This window comes from Phocoena sinus, chromosome 5, assembly GCF_008692025.1.
Source record: "Phocoena sinus isolate mPhoSin1 chromosome 5, mPhoSin1.pri, whole genome shotgun sequence".
NCBI lineage: Eukaryota > Metazoa > Chordata > Mammalia > Artiodactyla > Phocoenidae > Phocoena > Phocoena sinus.
Genome location: NC_045767.1, coordinates 77,090,173 through 77,111,803, shown reverse-complemented (window position 1 = coordinate 77,111,803; position 21,631 = coordinate 77,090,173). Strand labels below are relative to the sequence as shown.

At 41.3% G+C, this 21,631-nt stretch overlaps 1 protein-coding gene and 1 pseudogene across 1 annotated transcript in view; one reads left to right on the top strand and one right to left on the bottom strand.

Moving 5' to 3' along the window:
- The window catches only part of THEGL (theg spermatid protein like), a 67,161-nt gene extending 49,261 nt beyond the window's left edge, over positions 1–17,900 (bottom strand). The window contains 2 exon segments of the mRNA XM_032631982.1: positions 615–663; positions 17,418–17,900. Of these exon segments, the coding sequence (XP_032487873.1) occupies positions 615–663; positions 17,418–17,868 (500 nt within the window). The 5' untranslated portion in view covers positions 17,869–17,900.
- LOC116754332 lies at positions 7,366–7,840 on the top strand (annotated as a pseudogene).
- Positions 17,901–21,631: the final 3,731 nt, after the last annotated feature.

Sequence of the window (21,631 nt, the reverse complement as noted above, 5' to 3'; positions counted from 1 at the left end):
AAGAGTAGATAAAAAAAATCTGATATTATTTACTTCTCATCTATATGAGCCATTGATATGAACCCTTGGTATTTTCTCTTTAATGATTCTATTCTGTTACCTCTTCTAAGTATATCTTAGCCAAACCAAGAGTAAGCATTTATTTTCAGGAGGCATCTAGTTTATACACTGTATGTACACACATACACACGTTTTTTTTCATAGAGGTCACTTTCTTGAAATTTCATTAGCTACTGAATTTGAATTAGAGGCAAGAGGAGACTGGGATACATTAACTTGGAGCTTCACAAAATCTATGACATGAGATTATCAGTGCAGAATCCCAAGTCCCTTAAAGGTTCAGCCCTGTTATGTGACACACATAGCATTGAGCAAACAAGTAAGCACTGAGTGAATATAAGAAGAGTTCTCCTAAATCTTCATTTTAATCACTTTATCTCTCTTCTTTCCTTTTTCCCACAGGAATTAACATGAGAAAAGGGCCTTATGACAAAGGGAAAGCATAGGAATCTTCTCAAAACCCCCAAGACAGGCTTTCACCTCAAATGCCCCAGATTGAGTGCCCCATTCAGCTAGTAAAGTCTGGGAAAATGGTACTATATCTATAGTCTTACCATTTCCTTACAAAGTCAGAGGGACAAGGATCTGCAAAAAGAAAAGTAAAAGCAAAAATTAGATTAGTAAGAATCAAATATATGATAAAAATAGCCATCACAAATCAATAAATAAAGGAGCTAGGAAAAGTAACTATTTAGGGGAAAGACCAAATTAAATATATCACACTACTTTATCAAAGTAAACCACAGGTAAATCAAAGATTAAGTTAAAAAAAAAACTGAATTAGAACAAAAATAAGAGAATACCTACTTAATCACTGGATTTTAATCTGCATTAAAGGTGACAAAAGATACAGAGGAAACATACAGATTAAAATATTTAAAACAAAACTTCTGTGTGTCAAAAAATAAAACTTAGAATAAAAACTTGGAGAAATATTTGGTAAAATGATAAAGGCTTTATAGTCTTAATAACTGAAGAGTATAAAAGGATAGATGAATAAGGAAAACACTAAGGAAGGTGTCAAAAGTTAAATGGACAAAGAAGAGGAATTCATCTATGGAGACACAAAGGGCTAATAATCATAAGAAAAAGTTCAAACTTGCTTGTAATCAAAACAATGCAAATAAAAAATGAGATTTTTAAAAACTATCAAATGAGCAAAATTTTTTTACAAAGGATAACAATGCAGGGACTTCCCTGGTGGTCCAGTGGTTAAGACTTTGTGCTTCCACTGCAGGGGGCACAGGTTCAGGTTCAATCCCTGGTCAGGGAACTAAGATCCCACAGGCCACAAGGAGCAGCAAAAAAAAAAAAAACAATGCTGGAAGGGTAAGATGAAATGAGTATTTGCATGCTGCTGGTGGATATTTAAATCAGTACACTTTGTGAAAAATAATTGGTAGTACGAGTCAGCAATGCTTATACTCCTTAATCCAATTCTACTTCTAAACATGTACCCTAAAGAAATAATTCCAATTGTGGGCAAAGATTTATGCACAAAAATGTTAATGGTGGTATCTTTAACAGTAGAAAGCTGGATACACCTGAACTATTCAAAACAGACAAAATGGAAGCAAATTAAAATTCATGTTTAGAGCAACTTCCCTGGTGGCACAGTGGACATGGGTTTGATCCCTGGTCCGGGAAGATCCCACATGCCGTGGAGCAACTAAGTCCATGTGCCACAACTACTGAGCCTGCACTCTAGAGCCCGTGAGCCACAATTACTGAGCCTGTGTGTCACAACTACTGAAGCCTGTGTGCCTAGAGCCCGTGCTCTGCAACAAGAGAAGCCACCGCGATGAGAAGCCCGCGCACAGCAGTGAAGAGTAGCCCCCACTTGCCGTAACTAGATAAAGCCCACACACAGAAACAAAGACCCAGCGCAGCCAAAAATAAATAAAATTAAATCTTAAAAAAAAGTTATAAAGTTTTTTTTTTTACTATGGGAAAATATAGGTGATCATACAGGCCAAATTATCCAAAGGCCTATGATAATAGGCCTCATTATGACAAATTGTTCCAGACAGTTTCTCCTTGGGAGTTTTTAATCATGTCTGGGAGTCCACCCTCTGGAGTGTTTGGGGTAAAGGAAAGTGGGTGTGCTCTGGCATCAGACAGACATGGCTCAAACCCCAGTTTTGTTACTTACTCAGCTGTACAATCTTGGGCAAATTCCTTAACTTCTCTGAGACTCAGTTTCCTCTCCTCAGATAGGAGGATAATGGGTAGGTGTGTGTAAAGATTAGTGACATGTATGTAAAACACCCTGCATATAATACATGCAGACAGTAGATGAATGGTAGAATTATTAGTTACAACTTTAGTGCATCAGTGCAGGAGCACTGTAGGAAACACAGCACTCAGGTATTGATTGGGTTTCTAGTATGTGCAGTCTGGTGCAAAAGTTGAGAGAACAAAATTTATAAGATACGGTTGGTTTCTCTTCACAAGGAGTTTACAGCCCACTAGGAGATAGGCTATGACCTTAAAAAAAAAAAAAAAAAAGTAAATGAAAATTTTGAGTTCGGCTATTTTCTATTACTCTCCTTTTAAGGCTAAACTGACTCAGACCTAAGGAAGAGGGGAGAGTAGTCTACAAAAATGCCCTTGTACACAGTCATGCTGTCCCTCATGAAAGATACAGCACTTGTTTTGTGGATTTTGATGCATCACCAAGTTTGGTTTCCAGCTTTATATGCACAAGTCAGAGTCAATAAAACGCTGAGTCAATCCTAAAATAACTTCTACAAATGCTGGTAATACGAATGAATTATGCTATTTCCTTTTGCCCTTTCATGCTGTAATTTCTCCCACAGGTAGAGCTCTCATGCTTCATTTTAGAAACACATTTTTGATGTTATCTCATCAACTGGCAGGAAGGAATAGCTCTCAGGTGGCCATTGTGTCAGCTATGTCCCAAGCAAAGCAGTATTACAATGGTTTCCAAACTTGTCTGCCCATTAGAATCACCTGGAAATCTTTTAAAAATTTTGGGTCCCAGCCCAGTTAAGTCACAACCTCAGGGGGTGGGACAAGCACTGGTATTTTTTGAAGCAAACAGCTTTAGGGAATACTATAATATTGTTTAATGGATAGGACCACTGGCTCTGGAATCAGACTGCCTAGAACCAAATCCTGGCTCTAACCTCTGATCTTGAGCAAGTTTACTAAAGCTCTCCATACCTTAGTTTTCTCACTGTCATGTACCACAAAAGGTTGTTGTCTGAAAGTTAAATAAGATAATACGTGTAAAGCACTCTGCATAGTGCCCAAAACATAGTAAATACACAATAAATCATAGCTATAATCCTAAAAATTTAAAAATTAATTATCTTAAATGCTTAAATTTCTGTAAATAAAAAAAAGTTTAAGTAACTGTTCAGTTTCAGTAATTGTAAAGTTTAAGTATTGGGTTGACCAAAAAGTTCATTTGGGTTTTTCTCCAACACCTTACAGAAAAACCCGAACGAACTTTTTGGCCAACCCAATAATTTACTATTAAAGATTCCACCTATGAAAATTAATGAAATGAGAACCTAATTGTGATCATGTACTCACATGTATTTTCATTGGTTTCCTTATGTATTTATACCCTCCCCTCATTTATAAATGAATTTTAGATTGCTTACATAAACGCATACACTACAATAGGACATTATCTGTTTTAAGATGAAAAATTCAAGGAGAGATAGAAAAATAGTGGAGGGAGAAGAGAAAGGAAAATAAAATGAAACAAAAGGAAGAATGTATAATTAAAGCCTTGTACAGTTATATCTGAACATTCTAATTCTACCATTGAAAGCAAAAAACATCAACTTTTCCTAACATTGAAATCTGAAAGAAACTTCTCTTGTGAGGTCTCAACGGTGTTATACACACACAAAATAAATTATAGGACTTGAGAATGAAAAGGTGAAGAGAATCCTATTTTCTTAGTTTTCTTCCTTCTTTAAACTTTACTCTTGATATATATGCGTTTCATGAAACCATGATAAATTTTAAAAAAGAAGTTTTCAGTAGAGTACCATAAATAACTGAGTATAAGGAAAGATTTTGTTCCCAAAAATTATTCCTCAGAAACGAGGTTAACTTGCATGCAAGTTCTTATAAATCTCATCTTATGAGACACTTTCTCAACTACTTTATTTTCCCAACAAAGAAATGAGAAACGAAAACATATCAGCCTGAAACAACTTCAATTAATGCTAAAATAATTATAGAGTTCTCCCTACAATTTAAATTTAAATCAGTATTTAAAAAGAGGGACGAAGTAAAGAAATTTAAAACAGATTTAATAATTATTCTTGGGGATATGCTTTTGTAATCCTAAGCATTGGATGTTGCTCTAAATAATTAAACATCATTTTAAAAAGCAAAATAGAAACACAAAGAATGAGGTAGTTGTATTGTGCAGATAAAAGTACAGCTACAGGGCTTCCCTGGTGGCGCAGTGGTTCGGAATCTGCCTGCCAATGCAGGGGATGCGGGTTCCAGCCCTGGTCTGGGAAGATCCCACATGCCGCGGAGCAATTGGGCCCGTGAGCCACAATTACTGAGCCTGCGCGTCTGGAGCCTGTGCTCCGCAACAAGAGAGACTGCGATAGTGAGAGGTCCGCGCACCGCGATGAAGAGTGGCCCCCGCTTGCCACAACTAGAGAAAGCCCTCGCACAGAAACAAAGACCCAACACAGCCATAAATAAATAAATTAATTTAAAAAAAAAAAAAAAAAAGAAAGCTGTAAAAATACACATAACCTTAGACCTAGAGATTCTTCTAGAAATTTAAAAAAAAAAAAAAAAAAGTACAGCTACAGAATGAATTTTTTTTTAAGTTCTGTTACATTACATGAATGGGTTCTGATGGCTTGTTACATAATTTCTAGTGACAGCATCAAACACAGGTTCAAAAGGTGCCTATCTTATCCCTAATGATATAATGGAATCTAGGCAAAGAACGAAACTGGCTGCTGAAACCATCTGGTGAAAGGTGGATGGGGAACTTTACCATGGAGGGGTTGAGCCAACCTCACCTGAATCCACTCATCAATCTTAGAACCACCACAAACGTCAGAGCCTGACACCTATGCCCCCAAGCATGGCACCACCTATGAAAAATTCTTGCTTGAAACTATTTTCAGTCTAAGCAAGCCTCTTAATCTATATGCTTTGCAAAAAAAGGGGAGCTAGAAGAGAAAGTTAAAGACATCACAAAGAACAAATTAAATTCAGAATATGGTATATTTTACCCAACGTTTCTAACAAATGTGTTTGAAAAAGGGAGAGAGGATTAGGGTAGGTGTTAAAGAGTAACAGAGGGACTTCCCTGGTGGTCCAGTGGTTAAGACTCTGTGCTTCCACTGCAGGGGGTGCAGGTTCCATCCATGGTCTGGGAACTAAGATCCCACATGCCGCTCAGTGCAGCCAAAAAAAAAAAAAAAAAAAGAGTAACAGAGAAGAGACAATGTGTGGCCCTTGTGTGAGGGCTAATTCAAACTAACCAACTGTAAAAATACACTTTTGAGACAATTAAGGAAGCTTAAATATTTAGCGGGTATTAGACGGTATTAAAGAATAATTGTAAATGTTAAGTGTAAATAATGGCATGATAATTTATGGGTTTTTTAAAGTCCTTAGCAATGAGAAAGACATATAAGATACTTATGGGCAAAATGAAATGGTGTCTAGTATTTTCTTTAAAACAACTTGTCTGATGAGGCCCATGAGTGATGTTGCACAAGCAGATGACAGGTTCCCCAGCAAAGGCAGAATCAGACTAACAGGGCAGCTTCTGGAACTGTGCTGTTAAGTACAATGCCTGGTACCATAAGTATTTGTTCAATGAATTAATAAATTTATCCTTCAAGAAAAAAAAATACTCAGCCATAAAAAGAAACAAAATTGGGTCATTTGTAGAGACGTGGATGGACCTAGAGACTGTCATACAGAGTGAAGTAAGTCAGAAAAACAAATATCGTATATTAATGCATATATGTGAAAGCTAGAAAAATGGTACAGATGAACTGGTTTGCAAGGCAGAAATAGAGACAGAGATGTAGAGAACAAACGCATGGACACCAAGGGGGGACAGCAGGGGGTGGGGGGAATGAATTGGGAGACTGGGACTGACATATGTACACTAATATGTGTAAAATAGATAACTAATAAGAATCTGCTGTATGAAAATAATTAAATTAAAAAACCAACCAAACAAAAAAACGTGCCCTACGGGAGGCCCCAAAATGTGTGTGTGTGTGTGGGGGGGGGGGTAGGGAGGGTTGGTAAGAGAAATGAGATTAGCAAAATGTTAATAATTATTAAAACTAAGTGATGGGTATACGGGGGTACACTATAACATTCTCTATTTTGGGTGTGTTTGAAAATTTCTATAATAAAACTCTTAAATTTTCTATCTCAAATAACTTAAGAAATAAAAATGATTTTCCTGGAAAAAGTGTTAAATTACTCAAAAGGTAACTCTCGTGATGTCAAGCATGCAAATGAAAAAGTTGAATAAAACTGCTTTTCCATGAAATGTAACGTTAGAAATAAGAACTATTTCTAAATTATATCATTGATTTTAATGTTATTTTAATTTTATAGGTATAACTAAATTAACACCTTTCTAAATACACATTTGTCTATCTATCTTTCTTCCTAAAAGTTTATCTATTCAAATTGGCCAGAGTTTTCCCAAATTTCCTTATATTCAAGAATATATAGTAATCTCATTTCGGCAACATCTTGCTGTACCAAATTAAGCAGCTGTATTAAAATCCAGATTCTCAGCACTAGAATTCTCATTTCACTAGGAAGGAAACAGACATGCAGCTATGACAAAACCAGAACTAACCTCCTAGTTTAGTGTCCTTTCCAGCGGCATCAAGCTCCCTCTTCTACTATGTGCTCAAATTGAAACCCCCAGTATGTGGGTGGAGCCGTGACTCAGGCACAGCAGTGTTCAAGCATTCACATTTCTTTGGGGGCAGGGGCAGGATTTCAAACATCCAATCCATCCTTGGGGCAGATCTTCCTGAGTACAACTCCACTATCGCTCCCTGTTCCTAAAATATTTCCCAGCTCCTTTTTCCTAGAGAGTAACAGCAGTGCTTCTTTTCTCCATTCTCCATTCTTTTCTCCTGTATAGCCACTGCAGTATTTCACAGGCTTTGGATCAAACTAACAGGGCTTTGAATGCTGGTCCCACCACTACATGCCCACAGACAAATGCTGAGTCTCAGATTCCTCATCTGTAAATTGAGGACAAAAATACTTTGCAGAACCTTTTTTCAGGCAGCTTGGAAGATGGCGGACATTCAGACTGAGCGTGTCTACAGAAAGTAACTGACCATCTTTCAAAATAAGAAGAGGGGTCCTGCTTGGAGAAACTGTCAAGGAGAAGATCCCGCAATACAACAAGAACATCAGTCTGGGCTTCAAGACACCGAAGGAGGCCACTGAGGGCACTTACATTGACAAGAAATGCCCTTTTACTGGTAATTTCTCCATCTGAGGGAGAATCCTGTCTGGCTTAGTGACCAAGTTGAAGATGCAGAGGACCACTGTCATCTGTCGAGACTACCTCCACTACATCCGAAAGTACAACCACTTCGAGAAGCACCACAAGAACACATCCGTGCACCTTTCCCCCTGTTTCAGGGACATCCAGATCGGCGACATTTACACAGTGGGTGAGGGATGGCCCCTGAGCAAGACGGTATGCTTCAATGTGAAGGTCTCCAAGGCTCCTGGCACCAAGATGCAATTCCAGAAGTTCTAAGACTGGACCCCTGCCCACTGTGCTAAACAAAATAAAATTATTTTCCCAGTCAAAACAAAACTTTGCAGGGTGGTACAAGAATGGGAGATAATTGTATGTAGAGGTAGAGGGTCTGGTTATGGTTGGACTGAAGGCCACATCACTCATCTGGGCTCTAATTACATATTTTGTTATGTTTATGTCTATATTATTTCCCTAAACTTGCAAACATGTGAGGAAAGACTGCTTTATTTTGTAGTCCTCACAGCACATAACATACACAGTTGAATAGATAGAATAGACAGGCCCACTATTTACAAAACACTATAATATCTATTGAGCACTTACAATGTGCCAAGCACCGTGCTGAGCTCCTTCCCCTCACTATCTACTTCCCTTGTCACCCATAGCACCTAGCACAGGTAGAAGTGTGGTGGTGAAGCGGAGCAGGGTGTGGGATTGCCTGCCTGGGCCCAATCTCTGCTCTGTTACTGTGTGTGTGGCCTTTGGCAAGTCACTTACCTCCTCTCTGCCTCAGTTTCCTCATCTGCAAAGTGGGGACACAAATAGCACTTACACCAAAGGGTTGTTTTAAAGATAAAATGAGATGGTGTTAAATACGTAGGACACTCAATGGACCTAAGTTGCTGTGAGCTGAATAATGACGACTGGGTGAATCTAGACCACGTCCATATGAATGACTTTTATGCGGAATTCATCTCCACGTTCTAAGCTTTGGACTAGAGAAGGGTCAGGATAAAGTCCCTGTCCTCCCCTCAAGCAGCTCGCCTTTCAGGTGGACAGACAGACAATAAGCAGGTGAACAATTTCAGACAGTGGTGAGCACCGGAAGAAGATAAACTAGCATGACGTTCACTGCGTGGAAGGAAGGGGGCACCTAGTTTAGGGAGATAGGGAAGCGTCTTCGGAGGAAGTGACACTCTACCTGTGGAAATGAAAGACAAGAAAGGGCCAGATATAGGAGAGGGGAGAAAGGGAAATGAGAGAGGAAGAGCATTTCAGACCAAGAAACAGCAAGTGTGAAGGCCCTGAGGTGAAATTAAGAGAAAGGCGCAGCAAGACAGCAGTCAGTGTGGCAGGAGGGAAGGGAGCAAGGAAAAGGAGAGCAGGATTTGTGGTGAGGCCAGATCACAATGAGCCCTGGAGGAGTTTGGCTCTTATTATAAGGCCAACAGGAAGGAGCCTCTAAAGGATTCTGAGCAGAATGATGAATAGCATCTCCCTTTAAGAGATAATCAGAACGTTATGGCTGTGTTATGCCCTTTAGATGTTTGTATTTTATTCCGTAGCAAACAAACCACACTGCTCCTGTTGCCACTGGAGCCAACAGTGGGATGATCTGGCTTGTGCTCCAAGCCATCTGATGGGGAAGGCTGCCATCTGCTGGGAGGAAGCATTATTAAAAAGCTGTTGTTCCCTGATGGGGACTGAGGCACTCCTACACGGGGGATTCCCACTGCATGTAGAAGTAAAGCGTTTTGTAACACGATAAGGATGAAATGTCAAAGTATAACTACTCTCCACTTGCCCTCTACCCTGCCTCCTTAAGGAGCCCATGTGTGAGCTGCTCAGCCTCAGGTACGAACGGGATACCACTGACCTATAAAGGAAAGGCAGGGAACACCTCTCAGGACAGAACTAGGGGGCACAGGCGGGCAAGAGAGAGGCAAGCTGCAGCTTGAGAGAAAGAGGAAAGGTATTTGTGGGGAACAGCTGTCATGGTGACTGGGACTTGGGAAGGGATGTGCCTCAAGAACATTTCAGCAGGATTTGCTCTGTGTTAGATGGTAGAATTCCCTTGAAGGTACTTCGGTAAGACCTAGGTTATTTCTCAAAGCTTTCTGAAGTAAAATTTGTGCTTGTTTTTAGGTACACTATGGTTTTGAAGACCGGTCTTAAAGCAGTCCAGGTCTATGCTGGGCATGACCATGTAAACAAACATTGGGATGTTCTCTGACATGACAGATTAAGCTATATAATCATTACTACTATTCATTCTTCCTCAATCCCCTCCTAGGCACAGCTCCCCACTGCCTTAGCTCAGGGTCATTTGGGCAAGAGAAAGGAGAATGTGGGAAAGGGTTCTGCTTGAGGGTGAGAAGGCAGAGGCAGGAAGAGGGCAAGCCCTTCCAGCTGGTTCAATTAACAACAAAAACTGGGACCTCCGTGCAAACTAGAGCTCAAAAATATCACATCGGGCTTCCCTGGTGGCGCAGTGGTTGAGAGTCCGCCTGCCGATGCAGGGGACACGGGTTCTGCCCGGTCGGGAGATCCCGCATGCCGCGGAGCGGCTGGGCCCGTGAGCCATGGCCGCTGAGCCTGCGCGTCCGGAGCCTGTGCTCCGCAGCGGAAGAGGCCACGGCATTGAGAGGCCCGCGTAACGCAAAAAAAAAAAAAAAAAAAAAAAAAAAAATATCACATCACCAAGCTAACTATTAAGCTGTGTCTCCTCTCACACCCCCTCGGTCTGCATTTTTGTGACCTTTTTCTCTTGTTTCAAATATATGTTTCATGTTCATTTTCACCCGATTTCATCTGTGTCAAGATAGCACTGGCAACTGAGTAGGCACTAAGAAAGCTGGGTTTATAACTCATACCATACACCAGGATAAATTCTAAACGGATCAAAGATTTCAATGTTTAAGAAAAGAAAACCCATGGTGAATTCTTTCATCACCTAGAAGTCGAAAGAGACATTTCTAATTATGATTCAATACAGAAGCCATAAAAGAGGTCAGTACTGCCATTTAACTCAGAAAAATGAAGTGACGGTCCTATAGGATACTCCAGTCCACTTTACTTTCTATGCCAGGGATGTGTTGAGGGTGTGTTTGGCCTCCCCAACCGCACTGACAGTCCAAGGATGGGATCCACGTCTTATTCATCTGCAGCTCAGTGCCTATGCCCTGAACATAGTAAGTGCTCAATAAAGTTTAACAGTGACAGTGATGATTAGTGACGACACATTAGTAAGGTGTTAGAATGATGGAACTTACACTACAATATACATTTTTTAAATGTGCACACAACCAAAACTGCCATGTTTCAGTCATCTCAACACCCTCACAGGACACAGAAGAGTGCCTTAGTATATTCTCAGTAAACGTCTTTCATATGAAGGAATGTTTGAGTGAGAGGGGCATGGTGACATGCTGACTACACATGGCCTAATGTTTACATTATTTTATGTAAATAATATATAAATATACTCGCTGTTTATTGAATTAACATAAAGACTTACTGGAATTTTTAACAAGGAAAATCTAGAAGATAAATTCAGAAGATAGAAGCTTTAAAGTAGTCCTTTCTAAAGCAAAGTCTGAAAATTTTCTATACCGGGACTTCAGGGGGGCTATTTTGGGGCAGCACAGACAGGCAAGGCCCTCTAAAAGGTAGGCTTTCCCACCCTTTAAAAACATGGGCTGAGATCTGAACAGGAATTAACCATGAGATGATCCTAGGAAAACATAAACATCTAGGGAGAGAAAACCAGCCATGCAGATTCTGAAGCAGGAGCAAGTATGGGATTGGCCTTTTAGGGGAAGAGAAAAGAAGCCAGTGTGACTGGGGCAGAGTGAGCAGTAGGGAGAGTGGTAGGGAGTGAGGTCAGAGAGCCCGTGGAGCTCTAGAGACCCCTACAAAAGGTTTGCGTTTATCCTAAGAGCAATGGGACACCACAGGAAGGATAATATAGTAAGGGAACGATGTGATCCAATTTGGTTTTTAAAATATCCCCTCTGGCTAAGGTAGTAAAGACCTGAAAGGGAACAAGAGCAGAAGCAGGGAGACTACTCACGAGGAGAACATAGAAATCCAGGTGAGAAATGACTGTAAGCAGGATGAGTGGGATGATGACCGTAAATGACCGCAAGTAGCAGAGGAAACGAATGAATTCAGGAAATGGTCTGGAAAGAAAACAAAGAGAACTTACATTGGATGCATTGGATTTGAGGGTGAAGAAAAAAGAATCAGGCAGAAATAGATTTTGGCGGGGGGGAAATCTTCAGTCTTCAGTTGGAAGACTAAAGGAGGAACAAGATTGGGAGGAAAGTCAAGACTTCTGTCTCAAAGCATATTATATTTGAGGTGCCTATGATACATCCAAATGAAGATGTCCAGTAGGCAGTTGAATACAAAAGTGTGGGACTTTAAAAACATGAGCAGACCAAAGAGTGTATTTTTGGCAGAGTGATCCGGTACACCTTTATAAGGAGGTGACAAATACTTGAGGGAAGAGTGTCCTGGCAGAGGAAAAAGCAGGTGAATGATCGAGGTGGGAGCAAGGAGGCCCACGTGGCTGGAGGGCAGAGACAGTGGGGAGAGTGGTGGGACACGAGGCTGGAGAGGCAGGTCAGATCATGTGGGCCTTGTAAGCTTACGTAGGACTTTAGACTACAAACTCTGCAAGATGAGAACCCCCTCTGGAGAGGTGAGAGCAGGAGAGTTGTGTGTAATTTATGTTCTAAGGGATCCCTGTGACGGCCACATGAACCATGAACTGGTGGAAATGATGTGGGGAAGGCATGAATGTGGCAAGAGTGGAAGCTACTGAAGCAGACCAAGCAAGAGATGATAGTGGCTTACAAAGGTGACAAATGCTTGGATGTTAAGAATGGTCATTGTTGGGCTTCCCTGGTGGCTCAGAGGTTGGGAATCCGCCTGCCAATGCAGGGGACGGGGGTTTGTGCCTCGGTCCGGGAAGATCCCACATGCTGCAGAGCGGCTGGGCCCGTGAGCCATGGCCGCTGAGCCTGCGCGTCTGGAGTCTGTGCTCCACAACGGGAGAGCCCACAACAGTGAGAGGCCCCGCGTACCAAAAAAAAAAAGAATGGTCACTGTCATGACATATTTCAAAATTAGGGTTTGCTAATAATTGGAGGCAAAGTGTAAGGGAAAAACGGGTGTCAAGAATGACTCCAAGGTTTTTGACCTGAGCACCTGGATGAATGAATTGTGATGCCATTTGCTAAAATGGGGAACAGTGGAGGAAGTGCAAGTTTGGGGGCAGAAGTAAGAGTTCAGTTATGGATATGTTAAATTTTACATTTCTACTAGATATTCGAGTAGGGTTGTTAAAGAGACAATTGGTTATAAAACTCTGGAGCTCAAGAAAGAAATGGAAGCTGGAGATAATTTGGGAAGTCATCAGCATACAGTTAAAGCCACAGAACTGATGACATCATCCAGGGAGCAAGGAAAGTTCTAAAGAATCTGAGAGAACTGAGCCATCGCCCACTTCAACCTAGAGGCTGGGAAAACAAAGATGATCTAGCAAAGGAAACTGAGTCAGGAGCATTCAATGAGGTAGGATGACAATGAAGTGGTATCCCAGAAGTCAAGTAGAGAAAGACTTCCAAGAAACAGGGAGTGAATGTATCAAACAAGTAAGATGAGGATGAAGAATTAGCCATTGAATTTGGCAAGGTAGAGGTCACTGTGATCTCAACAAGAGCAACTTCAGCTAAGTAGAGGGGATAAAAGCTTAAGTCGGTTCTCAAGAGAATGGGAAGAGAGGATGGAGACAATAACTCATAAACTATTTTGAGGAATTTTCCTCTAAAAAGGAGCAGAGTATAGGAGTGGTATCTGGAGGGGTACATGGGGTTAAGGGAAGGTTTGGTTTCTTCAAGATAGGAGTTATTCCTGCATGTTCATGTGCTCATGGGAATGATCCAGTGGAGAGGGAAATAAAATGATGTGGGAAAGAGAGGGGCTAATTTTGGGGGCAAAGAGCTTAAAATTAGGTGGAATAGGATTCAACATACAGGTTGAGAGAATGGCCTCTGGTAAGAACAAAGACAGCTTGTCTATTATTAACAGGACAAAAGGTAGAGTATATATGTATAGATCCTGGTAGTTTGGTAGGTTCCATGTTAGCAAATGAATTGATTAGGGAAATGTAGTATGATTGCCGCACAATCACTGAGAGCAATGAAAGCACACTTGAAGTTCAAGGTCATGGATTTAAAGATCAGTCAACACAGTTGTTTGTTTTCCCTTGTCATCATTTTTTTTTTTTTTTTGCATCTTTTCAAGTGCAGGCAAGAATTGGATTTAACTAAGCAAGAATGACAAGAGGGAGAGACAAGGGAGCTAATACTTGCAAGGAAGTGATTCCATTGGTAGACTATGGACTAAGGTAAGGAGAGACAGAAGGACATAAGGTAGTAAGTGGTATATAATGAACAGCTGATAGCATCAGTGGATTAGAGGTCCCTTCGAAGCTGAAGAATTGAGAGGGTACAAGGAGGAGTAAGTGAGCTGGAAAGATAGATGTGCTTAGAGATTAGAGTGCTTGAAACAGACATTTTGGAAATGATACAGCAATTGACATTATCAAAGGTTAATGCAGTGGGTGTCTAAGATGCAGTGAAGGATCCCATCATTCAAAGTGAAGAGATCAAAGAACTAAGAAGGCAAATGGATCACCTATACTGAAATATCCACACAAAAAGGTGACAAAAGGGTTGGCGGTGGGAGAAAGACAGTAAACTAGAGCAGTTTCAGTGGAGTGGAGGAGAAAGACGCCTAACTAGGTGGGTAGAGAAGAGAATGGCAAGCAAGAAAAAGGAGTCAGTGACTACAGATAACTCTTGACAAGCTCTGCAGTGACTTGCAGAAAAATGGGGCTGATGGTGCGAGAAGGAAGGATCTGAAGAAGACATGGGGTTAAGGGTTATTTCAAGATAGAAGATTCTGCTCAACATCATTAAAATCATTAGAGAAATGCAAATCAAAACTACAATGAGATATCATCTCACACCAGTCAGAATGGCCATCATCAAAAAATCTACAAACAGGGGCTTCCCTGGCGGCACAGTGGTTGGGAGTCCGCCTGCAGATGCAGGGGACGCGGGTTTATGCCCTGGTCCGGGAGGATCCCACATGCCGCGGAGTGGATGGGCCCGTCAGCCATGGCCGCTGGGCCTGCGCGTCCGGAGCCTGTGCTCCGCAGCGGGAGGGGCTGCATCAGTGAGAGGCCCGCATACAGCAAAAAATAAAAAATAATAATAATAAAATTTTAAAAATTAAAAAAATCTACAAACAATACATGCTGGAGAGGGTGTGGAGAAAAGGGAAACCTCTTGCACTGTTGGTGGGAATGTAAATTGATACAGCCACTATGGAGAACAGTATGGAGGTTCCTTAAAAAACTAAAACTAGAACTACCATACGACACAGCTATCCCACTACTGGGCATATACCCTGAGAAAACCATAGTCCAAAAAGAGTCATGTACCACAATGTTCATTGCAGCTCTATTTTCAATAGCCAGGACATGGAAGCAACCTAAGTGTCCATCGACAGATGAATGGATAAAGAAGATGTGGCACATATATACACAATGGAATATTACTCAGCCATAAAAAGAAACAAAATTGAGTTATTTGTAGCGAGGTGGATGGACCTAGAGTCTGTCATACAGAGTGAAGTAAGTCAGGAAAAGAAAAATAAATACTGTATGCTAACACATATATATGGAATCTAAAAAACAACAACAAAATGGTCATGAAGAACCTAGGGGTAAGACAGGAATAAAGACACAGACCTACTAGAGAATGGACTTGAGGACACGGGGAGGGGGAAGGGTAAGCTGGGACAAAGTAAGAGAGTGCCATGGACATATATACACTACCAAATGTAAAATAGATAGCTAGTGGGAAGCAGCCGCATGGCACAGGGAGATCAGCTCGGTGCTTTGTGACCACCTAGAGGGGTGGGAGGGAGGGAGACGCAAGAGGGAAGAGATATGGGGATATATGTACATGTATAACTGATTCACTTTGTTATAAAGCAGAAACTAACACACCATTGTAAAGCAATTATACTCCAGTAAAGATGTTAAAAAAAAAAAGAAGATTCTAGAGTACATGTGTATGCTCATGGGTCTGATTCATTAGAAAGAGAGAGACTGATGCTGTTAGGAGAGAGAGGGGATAACTGCAGGAACAAAGGTCTTCAGGAGACAAGAGTGGAATCCAAAGCACAAGTGGAGGCTTTTGCCACTCATAAAAAGAGGCACAGTTCTTCCCTGAAATATGAGAAAAGGCAGAATCCATGGGTGCAGGTTAGAGTAAGGCAATAGATTAGTGGTAAGAAAATAAGGGAGTTCATGACATCGCTTCTATTTTCTCAAGTGTGAGGCAAAGTCTTCAGCTGTTTGGGATCAAAGGTGTGAAGGCTGGAGTAGAGTAAAGAAGGCATTTAGTCATCTCACAGATTAGGAGAACTAATTTATTAGGTGAATAAAGTGGGCTTGCTAGGCAGTGCCAAGTGAACAGCTGAGATCTGTGGTTATGAAATTGAAATAAAAGCAGTCAGTATGATTGTGTGATTTTATACAGGAAGAGTCAGATGCTCAGGTGTAGGCAGAGGGTGGATGGGTGGGCTTAACCAGGGTTGAGGTTTTCCCAGGAGAAGTACGGTGAACAGCCAAAGAGCCAGTGGGGAGGTGAAGATGTTGTAAGTAAGCAACTGACACGACAGACCATAGAATCAAGGCTGATAAAGACAAGTCAAGGAGAAAATGAGATGAAACGTGGTCAGCCAAGGAACTGGAAGCCCAATGTGGACAAGGAATTGTTCTGGGTGGAGTCATCAATGAGAGGCCATAAGTGAGCTGGATGTTTATACCAAAGTCCCATCAGTCCTGTTAGCTTGTGAACTTGGTGATGACTGAACATATAGTAAGCCCTTAGTAAACATACTCTTTGAATTTTTGTTCAATGAGTGTTTTGTTACTACATCTTTAACAATGTAATAGCATTTATTGAGCACCACCATGTGCTAAACACTGAGACAACTATCCTCCCTTCAAGGATCCCTCCCCTTAGCTGAAGAAAAAGATAGTGATATAACCCAAAATCTTAAGTGCTATAATAGAGGTATGTTCAAAGTGGCAACCCAGAGGACTGCAATGACTAACTGTAGAGAAGTCTTAAGAAGGGCTTCAAAAAGAAGTGACAGTGATTAATCGAGGACAGCTAGTGACAGTGACTAATCAAGGACAGCTAGCAAGTCCCCAGGTGGAGAGAGAGCAGAGTGAAGAGATTGTTTCATCACCAGTCTCAATTTCCTATCAGAGATTCTTGAGGTCCAAAGACAGGGCATTGCAAAACAGCAGGTAAATGACACAGGTGTTATCCTCCTTTAAAACAAAATGGGGGGGGGGGGGAGGGACTTCCTTGGTGGCACAGTGGTTAAGAATCCACCTGCCAATGCAGGGGCCACGGGTTCAAGCCCTGGTCAGGGAAGATCCCACGTGCTGTGGAGCTACTAAGCCCGTGAGTCACAACTACTGAGCCTGCACTCTAGACCCTGCGTGACACAACTACTGAGCCCTCGTGCTTAGAGCCGGTGCTCCACAACAAGAGAAGCCACCGCAGTGAGAAGCCCGCGCATGGCAATGAAGAGCAGCCCCGCTCGCCGCAACTAGAGAAAGCTCGCGCAGCAGCGAAGACCCAGTGCAGCCAAAAATAAATAAATTTATATTAAAAAAATAAAAGGTTTCTTGCAGGCAAACCTTCCCATTAGAACCCCCGGAGGGACCCCCAACACCTACCTCTCAGGGAAGATGGCAGAAGCCGTGGCGGGAATCCGGTCAGCAGAGACGGGGAGATAATCACGCCAGCTCTGGGAAGCAACTCGACTTCGTGGGGCTTGTGGGGCTCGCGGGGAGCATGGGGCCCCTGGGGCTTATGGGGCTTGCGGGCCTCACGGGGTGGATGAGGTTTGTAAGGTGCATGGGGTTTGGGGGGCCTGTGGGGCTCACAGGGTTGGTAGAGCTCATAGGGCTTGTGGGGCTTGGGGATCTGGTGGGACTCTGTACACCCCTCTGACTCGCCTGGCTGGCCTTGCTCGCCGGCCTCCTCGGCTAACCCCGGCTCCTCGGACTCCCCAGGCTGGTTGTGCATGTCAAATATCCTGACTACAAAGGGCTTCTGGAGGGCTTCGGAGCGAGTGGATATTTCTGCCATGTCATGCCCATCGGACAGCCCAGAAGAACCCGAAAACTCCTGGCTCTCCATTGGCGGCCCAGAAGCTCCCGCTGGGCGACGACCGGAGGCTGCTCGCCTTCTAGAAGCTGGGAGAGGATGGGCTGGCGGCCCGCAATCCGCGCGCCCCGCCCCAGCGCGCCCAACCCAGACGCGACGCCGGCAGCGCGCAACAAGCCCCGCCTCTGGGCCCCTCCCTGCACGTTCTCCCGTTGCCAAGAAGACGCGCCAAGCTGCGGGGGCCCACCTGGGGCCCTGCCCCTTAGAGAGGAGGCAGGTGAAAAAGAGAAAAGGGGCAGGCTCCTGACCAGCTGTTTTTGCTTCCCTTACTTTAAGTCTGTTTCTAAGCGCATACACTTGCATGTAGGATCATTACATCTTCTTGCAGAGTTGACCTCTTTATTATGTAATTCCCCTCTTTTAAAAAATTATTTTTCCAGTTTTATTGAGAAATAACGGACATACATCCCTGTATAAGTTTAAGGTGTACAGCATGATGGTGTGATTTACATGTATTGTGAAATGATTACCATGATAAGTTTAGTTAACATACATCCTCTCATATTGATACAATAAAAAAAAACTTTTTTTCTCCTTGTGATGAAAATTCTTAGGATCTGCTCTCTTAACAACTTTCCTATAATGCATACAGCAGTGTTAACTAGAGTCATCATGTTGTAGGTTCCATCCCTGGTGCTTATTTATCTTATAACTGTAAGTTTGTATCTTTTGACCACCTTCCTCTAACCGACCCCCTCCCCCCAATCCATATAACCACAAACCTGATTCCTTTTTCTGAGTTTGGTGTTTGTTTGTTTAAATTCCACACATCAGTGAGATCATATAGTATTTGTCGTTCTCTGTCTTGTTTTGCTTAGCATGATGCCTTCAAGGTTCATCCATGTTGTTGCAAATGATAGGATTTCCTTGTTTTTTAATGGCTGAATAATATTCCATTGTATGCATGTATATACATGTATATATACACTACAAATTCTTTTATCCATTCGCCCATCCACGGACACTTAGGTTGTTTCTATGTCTTTGCTACTGAAAATAATGCTGCTAGGAACATGGTGGTGCAGATATCTTTTTGAGTCAGTGTTTTCATTTCCTTTGGATATATTCTCAGAAGTGGAATTGCTGGATTGTACGGTAGTTCTAGTTTTAATTTTTTGAGGACCATCCATACTGTTTTCCACAGTGGCTGTACCAATTTACAATCCCACCAACAGTACCAAAGATTCCCTTTTCTCTACATCCAAGTTGGCATTTGTTATCTCGTCTTTTTGATGATGGCCATTCTAATAGGCTTGGGGGGATACTTCATTGTTTAACTGGCATTTCCCTAATGAGGAGTGATGTTATCTTTTCATGTACATGTTGGCCATTTATAGATCTTATTCAGGAAAAATGTCTGTCAGGTCCTTTTCCGTTTCTTATTTTATTTTTTCTGCTATTGAGTTGTATGTGTTCTTTATATATTTTGAATATTAACCCCTTATCAGATATGCAGTTTGCAAATACTTGTCCCATTCCATTGGTTGTTTTCTCATTTTGTTGATGGTTTCTTTTGCTGTGTAGAAGCTTTTTAGTTTGATGTAGTCCCACTTATCTTTTATTTTGTTGCTTGTGCCTTAGGTATAATTCCCCTCTTTATCTTTGATAACTTTCATTATTCTCAAATCTTCTGTGTCTGAAATTAATATAGCTACTCCTGCTTTCTTTTGATTGTGTTATATCTTTCTTCATTCACATAATTTTAATCTATATGTCTCTTTATATTCAAAGTGAGTTTCTTGTAAGCAAGAAGTGAGTTTATGGATCTTTCATTTTTTAATCCACTCTGAATTTTCTGTCTTTTAATTGGTGCATTTAGACCACCGACCTTCAAAGTGATTATTGATTTAGTTGGATTAATAGCTACCATATTTTTACTGTTTTCTATCTGCTGTCCTTGTTCTTTGTTTCTCTTTTTGTCTTCCATTCTTTTTCTACCTTTTGTGGTTTTAATTGAGCATTTTATTTGATTTCATTTTCTCTCTTTTCTTGGCATATCAGTTATAACTTCTTTTATTTTTTTTAGTGGTTGCCCTAGAGTTTGCAATATACATTAACAACAAATCCAAGTCTACTTTCAAATAACACTATACCACTTCACAGGTAATGTGAATACCTTATAATAACTAAATAATCCAAATTCCTCCCTCTCATCCCTTGTATCATTGCTGTCATAACATTTATACACACATATAAGCATACATAGTCAAATATAATGTTGCTATTATTATTTTGAAGAAACAAATCTGTTAGATCAATTAAGAATAAGACAAATGAAAGTTTTAATTTTACCTTCACTTATTCCTTTTCCAATGTTCTTCCTTCCTTTATGTAGGTCCAAATATCTGACCTATATCATTTTCCTTCTGTCTAAAGAATTTCTTTTTAACATATCTTGCAACAAAGAAGTACTGGCAAAAAATTCCCTCAATTTTTGTCTAAGAAATTTTTCTCCTTCACTTTTGAAGGATTTCACAGGGTACAGAATTCTAGGCTAACGGTTTTTTTTCTCAACACTGTGAATATTTTACTCTACTCTTTTCTTGTTTGCATGGTTTCTGAGAAGCCTAATGTACTTCTTATCTTTGATCCTCTATAGGTAAGGTGTTTTTTCCTCTGGCTTCTTTGTGGATTTTTTCTTCAACTTTGATTTTCTGCAGCTTAAAAGTGATATGCCTATCTATAGTTTTTTGTTGTTGTTGCTGTTGTTTTTTGTGGGGGAGGGCATTTGTCCTCCTTGGTGTTCTCTGAGATTCTGGGATCTGTGGTTTGGTGTCTGACATTAATTTGGAGAAATTCTTAGTCATTGTTTCAAATATTTACTCTGTTCCTTTCTTTTCTTTCTTTCTGGTTTCCCATTACACACATGTTGCAACTTTTGTAGTTGTTCCACAATCCTTGTATATTCTGTTTCTTTCTAGTCTTTGTTCTTAGATTTTCAGTTTTGGAGGTTTCTACTGAGATACTCTCAAGCTCAGAGATTCGTTCCTCAGCTATGTCCAGCCTTTTAACAAGCCCACTAAACACATTCTTCATTTCTGTATTGTGCTTGTGGTATCTCTTCTGTATGTTTTGTGTTTTAGTACGTCTTGTAGTTTTTCTTGATAGCCAGGCATGATGTACTGGGTAAAAGGAGCTGCTGTAAACAGGCCTTTAGTAATGTGGTGGTGAGGTTGGGGGGCGGGGAGGGGGAGCGTTCTATAGTCCTATGATTAGGTCTTAGTCTTTTAGAGACTAAGTGCCTCTGGACTGCAAACTTAGGTCTTAGTTTTCTGCACTTTTAGGTGGAACAGAATGTCTAGAGTGGGCTGGAGTTGGGTATTTCCCCCAGGTCAGCTAGGCTCTGGTAATAACCCAGCAGGCTAGGCTCTGGTTAACTAGTTTCCCCTGAGGGCAGGCCTTGTTAAGAAGGACAGAGTGCTCTGGCATATTTCAAAAAATATTTTCCCCTCCCTTGGAAGCACCAGGGGATTTCTCTCCAATATTTATTATAGGAATCTGGTCAAGGTTCTGGAGGTAAATCTCAAATAATTGGAGGCCCCTCCAATGACTGGGTTCCCCTAGAGTTTTTTAACTTTCAGACTACTCCACTTTGAGCAACCAGCAATTCATCAGTCACCGTTCCATTTTTTCTACCCTGGGGTTCCCATGGGGAGTTTCCCACTATAAGTCTCTGCTCTAGTAAATTGTTAATCTCTGTATTCTCCTGTTGCTCCCTCTAATGCTGATTTTTTAG